This window comes from Solanum stenotomum, chromosome 10, assembly GCF_019186545.1.
Source record: "Solanum stenotomum isolate F172 chromosome 10, ASM1918654v1, whole genome shotgun sequence".
In the NCBI taxonomy this organism is placed as follows: Eukaryota; Viridiplantae; Streptophyta; class Magnoliopsida; order Solanales; family Solanaceae; genus Solanum; species Solanum stenotomum.
The window spans coordinates 44,524,059-44,532,235 of record NC_064291.1 but is presented as its reverse complement, the minus strand read 5'-3'; the positions used below and the strand labels follow the sequence as shown (position 1 = coordinate 44,532,235).

At 42.3% G+C, this 8,177-nt stretch overlaps 1 protein-coding gene and 1 long non-coding RNA gene across 2 annotated transcripts; both read left to right on the top strand.

Moving 5' to 3' along the window:
• Positions 1-122: 122 nt before the first annotated feature.
• LOC125843032 (uncharacterized) lies at positions 123-2,774 on the top strand. The gene is made up of 5 exons (XM_049522282.1): positions 123-921; positions 1,222-1,573; positions 1,658-1,782; positions 1,831-1,978; positions 2,042-2,774. The coding sequence occupies exons 1-5, from the start codon at positions 123-125 to the stop codon at positions 2,772-2,774; spliced, it is 2,157 nt and encodes a 718-aa protein (XP_049378239.1).
• Positions 2,775-3,811: 1,037 nt separating this feature from the next.
• On the top strand, positions 3,812-5,451 carry LOC125842216 (uncharacterized). Its single transcript, XR_007443884.1, has 3 exons — positions 3,812-3,891; positions 4,604-4,668; positions 5,280-5,451. It is a non-coding gene; the product is annotated as an uncharacterized LOC125842216 (long non-coding RNA).
• The last annotated feature ends 2,726 nt before the right edge of the window (positions 5,452-8,177 follow it).

The window sequence follows — 8,177 nt, the reverse complement described above, 5'->3', positions numbered from 1 at the left end:
TGAATAAGGTAACTATTAAGAACAAGTACCCCATTCCTCGCATTGATGACTTGTTCGATCAGTTACAGGGTGCTTGTGTCTTCTCTAAAATTGATTTGAGGTCTGGTTATCATCAATTGAAAATGCGGGCAACGGACGTGCCAAAGACTGCTTTTCGAACCAGGTATGGGCATTATGAATTCTTAGTAATGTCCTTTGGGCTTACGAATGCCCCTGCTGCTTTCATGAGCCTAATGAACGGAATTTTTAAGCCATATTTAGACCTCTTTGTTATTGTATTCATTGATGATATCCTGATATACTCGAAGAGCAGGAGGGAACACGAGGAGCATTTGAGAATTGTATTGGGGTTGTTGAGGGAGAAAAAGCTTTATGCCAAATTCTCCAAGTGTGAGTTTTGGCTCGATTCAGTGTCCTTCTTGGGGCACGTGGTTTCTAAGGAGGGAGTGATGGTGGATCCCTCTAAGATTGAAGCAGTGAAGAGTTGGGTAAGGCCTACTAATGTTTCAGAGGTAAGGAGCTTTGTTGGTTTAGCTAGCTACTACCGCCGATTCGTACAGGGATTCTCTTCCATTGCTTCCCAGTTGACCAATTTGACCAAGCAGAATGTTCCATTTGTATGGTCGAATGAGTGTGAAGAAAGCTTCCTGAAACTCAAGACCTTGTTGACTACTGCACCGATTCTTGCCCTGCCCGTGGAAGGTAAGAATTTCATTGTTTATTGTGATGCATCTTATTCTGGTTTGGGTGCAGTGCTAATGCAGGAGAGGAATGTAATTGCCTATGCTTCAAGGCAATTGAAAGTGCATGAACGTAATTATCCAACCCATGATTTGGAGTTGGCTGCAGTTGTATTCGCATTGAAGCAGTGGAGGCATTATCTATATGGGGTCAAGTGTGAAGTGTATACAGATCATCGCAGTTTACAATATGTGTTCACCCAGAAGGATTTGAATTTGAGACAGAGGAGGTGGATGGAGTTATTGAAAGACTATGATATTACTATTTTATATCACCCGGGAAAGGCCAATGTTGTGGCAGATGCCCTAAGTAGAAAAGCAGGGAGCATGGGTAGTTTAGCCCACTTACAGGTTTCTAGACGCCCATTGGCTAGAGATGTGCAAACTTTGGCTAATGACTTTATGAGGTTGGAAATACTTGAAAAAGGAGGATTTTTGGCCTGTGTGGAGGCAAGATCTTCTTTTCTTGACAAAATTAAAGGAAAGCAATTTGAGGATGAGAAGCTGAGTCGAATTCGAGATATGGTGTTACGGGGAGAGGCTAAGGAGGCTGTGATCGATGAGGAAGGTGTCTTGAGAATTAAGGGGCGAGTGTGTGTGCCCCGTGTTGGTGACTTGACTCATACTATTCTTGCAGAGGCTCATAGTTCGAGGTATTCTATACATCCTGGTGCAACCAAGATGTATCGTGATCTGAGACAACATTATTGGTGGAGTAGAATGAAGCGTGACATTGTTAATTTTGTTGCCCAATGTCCAAACTGTCAGCAGGTAAAGTATGAACATCAGAGGCCTGGAGGGACACTTCAGAGAATGCCCATTCCGGAATGGAAGTGGGAAAGGATTGCAATGGATTTTGTGGTTGGTCTTCCAAAGACATTGGGTAAGTTTGATTCTATTTGGGTAATTGTTGACAGGTTAACTAAGTCTGCTCACTTCGTTCCGGTCAAGATGACTTACAATGCAGAGAAGTTAGCCAAACTCTATATCCGTGAGATCGTTCGATTGCATGGAGTTCCAATTTCCATCATATCAGATAGAGGTACGCAATTTACTTCTAATTTTTGGAGGACTTTGCATGCTGAATTAGGTACTAGATTGGATCTTAGTACCGCATTTCACCCTCAGACCGATGGACAGTCTGAGCGAACAATTCAAGTGTTGGAGGATATGCTTCGTGCGTGCGTGATAGATTTTGGTGGTCATTGGGATCAATTCTTGCCTTTAGCAGAGTTTTCGTATAACAATAGCTACCACTCGAGTATTGATATGGCCCCATTTGAGGCATTGTATGGGAGGAGATGTAGGTCTCCTATTGGCTGGTTTGATTCATTTGAGGTGAGGCCTTGGGGTACCGATCTCTTGAGGGAATCGTTAGAGAAAGTGAAATTCATTCAGGAGAAGCTTTTAGCAGCTCAGAGCAGGCAGAAGGAGTATGCAGATCGGAAAGTTAGGGACTTGGAGTTTATGGAAGGTGAGCAAGTCTTGCTAAAGGTTTCACCCATGATGGGTGTGATGCGGTTTGGTAAGCGAGGTAAGTTTAGTCCGAGGTACATTGGGCCATTTGAAGTTCTTAAGCGCGTGGGGGAGGTGGCCTATGAATTGGCCTTGCCTCCAGGGTTGTCAGGTGTGCACCCGATATTTCATGTGTCCATGCTGAAAAAATACCATGGTGATGGAAACTACATTATTCGTTGGGATTCAGTACTGCTTGATGAGAATCTGTCTTATGAGGAGGAGCCTGTAGCTATTCTAGATAGGGAAGTTCGCAAGTTGAGGTCAAAGGAGATTGCATCTATCAAGGTTCAGTGGAAGAACCGGCCAGTCGAAGAGTCCACTTGGGAGAGTGAGGTTGATATACATGAAAGATATCCACACCTTTTTGTCGATTCAGGTACCATTTCTTACCCTCACCTTCTTTTGATCGTTCGAGGACGAACGATGGGTAAATTGGTATCTACTGTAATGACTCATTTAGTCGTTTTGAGTACTAGAGCTTTTTATCGTATAAATTACTCTTCCGATAGATTTTAAATGAGTGTTTTGGACTATTCGTAACTACAATTATGAAATTAGTGGGGTAGTTTTTATAATTAAGTAAATTGGTGGTTATAGAAGATAGCATTAAAACAAATAGTGGGCCACTTCTACCACCGAAAAATTAGACTTAGATAATAATTAGGGGTTCCCATCCTAACTCCAGAGAACTTCAACTACGGCGATACAATTTGCAGATAGGCCGACGAGCGCTTCAGGTAAAATCCAATATGTATTTTGTGAATATGAGCAAAGGCTTTATGATTATTATTATTATATTATTGTTATTAGACGAGAAATTGAAAAGAACAAGTTTTCAGTGGTAGTGTTAGGTTGAATTTTGGTGATTAATGGCGTTGGGGTGGGATTGTTGGAGACAAATTTGTCTCCCACGGATTAGTTGATTTCCAGTGAGATTATTTAATTGAATTAGGAATGAGGTATATAGTGTATTGTCATAAGTGACATAGTCTGCAATTTGTAAGTGTGTGCATATTGATATGACTAATGGAGAAAATAATCAGGAACTAAAGTAATTGGTGCCAATGGTTAGTTGCTGGTTGGTTGGTTTGATTAAATTATTGTGAAGTACTAAAACAATAAGTGGTAAATTATTGTTTATTCAGTTAAAGAGTGGATTGCGGGTGAAAGTTTATAGAATGGAATTGTCATTGTTATGTCCATATTTTGGAATGGGTTTCATGGGTCTCCGTGTTACATTTGTTTTCTTTGGTTAGTTTATTTTATGGTTTCATGTGTTGGCTGCCACTGATATCGTGACCAGTGGTTTCAGTTTTACCATATTATAAACTAAAATTTGATATATTGAGATGGAGGTAATTAAATATAAGGTGTAGTATATTCTATGAATTACATTAAAGTTATGCTAATGGGAGGAATTAAGACTTACCCTTAGGTTTGAACATTGGGAAGTTGATTATAGAATTAGGTGAGTTTTTGGATATAGGAGGGACATAGAATAATATGAGTGTTTATAGGCTTGTTAACTTACAAATTATGCATATATACTTGATAGATTGGAAAGGTTCGGAGGCGTTGAGGAAAGGAAAGGCATTGGAGAAGTAGCTTGCCTGACGTCAGTTCTTCGGTGGAGGTAGGTTATGGTTTGTTCTATTTGATAGATAAACTCTTAATAGCGATTGATATGCATTGAATGATATTGTGAAGTTCTCTATGTACTTGACGGTGTGATTATGTGGCTTGGTTGTGTGGTTTGTGATTGGTCTAAAATCCTGAGACCGTGAGATTTATAATCTGAAGACCTCTCTATTGAAGTTATACCTTGAATAAAGAGGGCTTGATGTAATATTATTAAGGAACATGAAAAGTAGTGATAATAAATGATAAATTAATAATATTATTGGATCGGAGTGTCACGTTCCGACACGGTATTTTTGGATCGGAGTGTCACGTTCCGACACAGTAGTTTTGGATCGGAGTGTCACGTTCCGACACGGTATTATTGGATCGGAGTGTCACGTTCCGACACGGTAACCTTAAAGGAAAAAGATATTGAATTAACTTAATGTACTCAATCTCAATGAACGCATTTCCCAAACGAGTGTGATGTAGAGGCATGAGTCCTCGTGTGTGTGCTTGATATTGTGATTGATTACGTACTTGTTTCAACTGTTACGTGTTCATGTTGTGGCTTCTTATCACCTGTTAAGTGCTATAGTTAACTTTATACTATTATTCATTGTATATTAGTTTCTATTTTGGGTTGGCCGATGATACCTACTCAGTACGTGTTCCTTGTACTGACCCCTACTTGTGTTTTCTTCGTTTTCTTTTGTGGAGTGCAGCAAGTGTACCATCGACTTCGACTCGCCCTCAGCTCTAGCCAATCTCCAGCACATCAGATTTCAGGGTGAGCTATTCCGTCTAGCTCGTGCTGGATTCTCTCAGTTATGGCGTGATGTCCTTGAATTTCGGACATGGACCATCGTATTTACTTATTTTGGGTTCTCTAGTACTTTTAGACTTGATACGTTAATAACAGATGTCCTTGATGTGATGACTTTCAGATTTTGGGGATAATACGTAATAGACTTTAGAGGTTTATCTGATTGGTTACTTTAATAAGTTTTGGAGCTTCCGCGTTATTGTTGTTAGTTGTAGTTAAATTATTGGTATATGTTGGGGTTTAGATTCCTTGGTCTGCCCACTTAAGAGGTGAAGTGTGGGTGCCACTCATGACTCAATTTGGGTCGTGACACCTTCTGGCCAACCATTTGTCCAGATAAAACCTTTGCTTCAATTACTTGATTTCCAAGTTTAGTAACAATCAATCTAGTTCCATTACATAATCCTGCTGACTGATTGATATTTCTTAGTAACATCACTGGAACCCCAACTTTTAAAGTGATTGAATGATTTNTAGGAAAACTCACATTTTTCTTTCTTTCTGCTATTACTTGAATCCAATTGGTATCTAGGTGATACAAATTGGTATCTGACCTTCTTCACTCTATCTCGCAGATGGTCAGAACTAGAGCAACAGGTGTGACAACACCAACCCCGGCAAGACAGGGTATGCCTGAGCCAACCGTTGGGGCTGCAGCTCGAAGGGGAGCAGTGGCAAGAGGCCGTGGTAGAGGTCGCGGGAGAAGGCCCACTAGAGGCAGAGGACAAACACCTGGTTCAGCTAGGAATAGAGTGGTGACTCATCCACCGACTGACGAGGTAGTGAGAGAGAGTGACGAAGGGGAAGATGAGCAGATTCAAGCAAAGGAAGTACCACCCCAGCCTATTCCAGAGATGATTAATCAGGTTCTCACTTATCTTAGCGGGTTATCCGATCAGGGACAGGCACCCCCAGCATTTTCTTCACTAGCACCTCAAGTTCAGGGAGTACAACATGCAGCCGATGTGGCTCCTCGCATGGATGCGTCCTTGGAAACAGACACGTTTCCCCGAGTGACTACAGGGCCTATAATGACTAGTGACCAGCATGACCTCTTTATTAAGTTCTTAAAGCTGAAACCTCCAGTTTTCAAGGGTACTGAATCTGAAGATGCTTATGATTTCCTGGTTGATTGTCATGAGTTGTTACATAAGATGGACATAGTGGAGCGATTCGGTGTTGAGTTTGTGACCTACCAGTTTCAAGGGGATGCCAAAATGTGGTGGCGGTCTCATGTGGAGTGTCGACCAGCAAAGGCACCACCTATGACTTGGACAACATTTTCTAGCTTATTTATGGAGAAGTACATACCCCGGACTTTGAGGGACAGAAGAAGAGATGAGTTCCTGAACATAGAGCAAGGAAGGATATCTGTTGCAGCTTATGAGGCTAAATTTCGTGCATTATCCAGGTATGCCACTCAGCTTTGCTTCAGTCCGCAAGAGCGGATTCGCCGCTTTGTAAAGGGATTGAGGTCAGATTTGCAGATCCCAGCTTTACAGGTTGCTGCTTCTGCAAAGTCTTTTCAGGAAGTGATTGATTTTGTGATAGAGGTAGAGGGGGTGAAGCCGGATGACTTCACCAAGGTGTCAACATTTAAAAAGTTTCGTAAGGGAGGTGAGTTTAGTGGTTCGTACTCCAGAGGGCAGAGTTCAGGGGGCTATCCACCTCGTCCTATTCAGTCTTCATTGCAGGCTTCAGTTGAGGGTCCGTTGCGGACCAGTCAACCTTTTTCTGAGTTTGGGGGTTACCTCCAGTCTTCTTCATCTTCACAAAGACCTACACTCGACTCTAGGACTTGTTATGGATGTGGAGAGGCCGGACATATCAAGAAATATTGTCTAAAGCAGAGTCAGGCTCGGTACGATCAGAGTTACAAATCCCCAATAGTTAGAGGTAGAGATGGTCATGGTAGAGGCCGTCATTCTGGAGGACGTGGTGGCCAAGGTAATGGTGGTCACCAGTTCAACCGGGGTGGCGGGCAGGTTGGAACTACTGAAGCGCAGCCCGGTAGAGGCAATGGACAGACAGGTGATAGGGCCCATTGTTATGCTTTCCCCGGGAGGTCAGAGGCAGAGACATCTGATGCTGTTATTACAGGTACTCTTCTGGTCTGTGATCGCATGGCTTCTATATTGTTTGATCCTGGATCCACATTTTCTTATGTATCTTCCTCGTTCGCTACTGGTATTGATTTGCATTGTGATTTGCTTGACATGCCTATTCGTGTCTCTACTCCTGTTGGTGAGTCTGTGATAGTGGAAAAGGTGTATAGGTCTTGCCTTGTGACTTTTGTAGGGGGCGAGACTTATGTAGATCTGATTATTCTAGAGATGGTTGATTTTGATGTAATTTTGGGTATGACTTGGCTTTCTCCAAATTTTGCTATCTTAGATTGTAATGCTAAGACTGTGACCTTGGCCAAGCCTGGGATAGATCCCCTAGTGTGGGAGGGTGACTATATTCCCGCCCCAGTTCGTATCATCTCTTGTCTTCATGCTAAGAGGTTGGTGAGTAAGGGTTGTTTAGCCTTCTTGGCACATCTCAGGGATGATACTTCCAAAGTGCCTTCAATCGAGTCTGTTTCGATAGTCCGTGAGTTTACAGATGTTTTTCCTTCCGACCTACCTGGTATGCCACCAAATAGAGATATTGATTTTTGTATTGACTTGGAGCCGGGGACTCGCCCCATTTCCATTCCACCTTATAGAATGGCCCCAGCTGAGTTAAGGGAGTTAAAGGCCCAACTTCAGGAATTGTTAGGTAAAGGTTTTATTAGACCGAGTACATCTCCTTGGGGTGCTCCAGTTTTATTTGTGAAGAAGAAAGATGGCAGTCTTCGGATGTGCATAGACTACAGGCAGCTGAATAAGGTAACTATTAAGAACAAGTACCCCATTCCTCGCATTGATGACTTGTTCGATCAGTTACAGGGTGCTTGCGTCTTCTCTAAAATTGATTTGAGGTCCGGTTATCATCAATTGAAAATGCGGGCAACGGACGTGCCAAAGACTGCTTTTCGAACCAGGTATGGGCATTATGAATTCTTAGTAATGTCCTTTGACCTTACGAATGCCTCTGCTGCTTTCATGAGCCTAATGAACGGAATTTTTAAGCCATATTTAGACCTTTTTGTTATTGTATTCATTGATGATATCCTGATACACTCGAAGAGCAGGAGGGAACACGAGGAGCATTTGAGAATTGTATTGGGGTTGTTGAGGGAGAAAAAGCTTTATGCCAAATTCTCCAAGTGTGAGTTTTGGCTCGATTCAGTGTCTTTCTTGGGGCACGTGGTTTCTAAGGATGGAGTGATGGTGGATCCCTCTAAGATTGAAGCAGTGAAGAGTTGGGTAAGGCCTACTAATGTTTTAGAGGTAAGGAGCTTTGATGGTTTAGCTAGCTACTACCGCCGATTCGTACAGGGATTCTCTTCCATTGCTTCCCAGTTGACCAATTTGACCAAGCAGAAT

Bases quoted from the DNA above. Each gene is read 5' to 3' on its own strand.
- LOC125843032 (XM_049522282.1), top strand. From the start codon at position 123: ATGCGGGCAACGGACGTGCCAAAGACTGCTTTTCGAACCAGGTATGGG. The intron at 922-1,221 runs GTTTACAATATG...ACAAAATTAAAG, and splicing joins AGTGTATACAGATCATCGCA to GAAAGCAATTTGAGGATGAG. The intron at 1,574-1,657 runs GTGGGAAAGGAT...AATTGTTGACAG, and splicing joins ATGCCCATTCCGGAATGGAA to GTTAACTAAGTCTGCTCACT.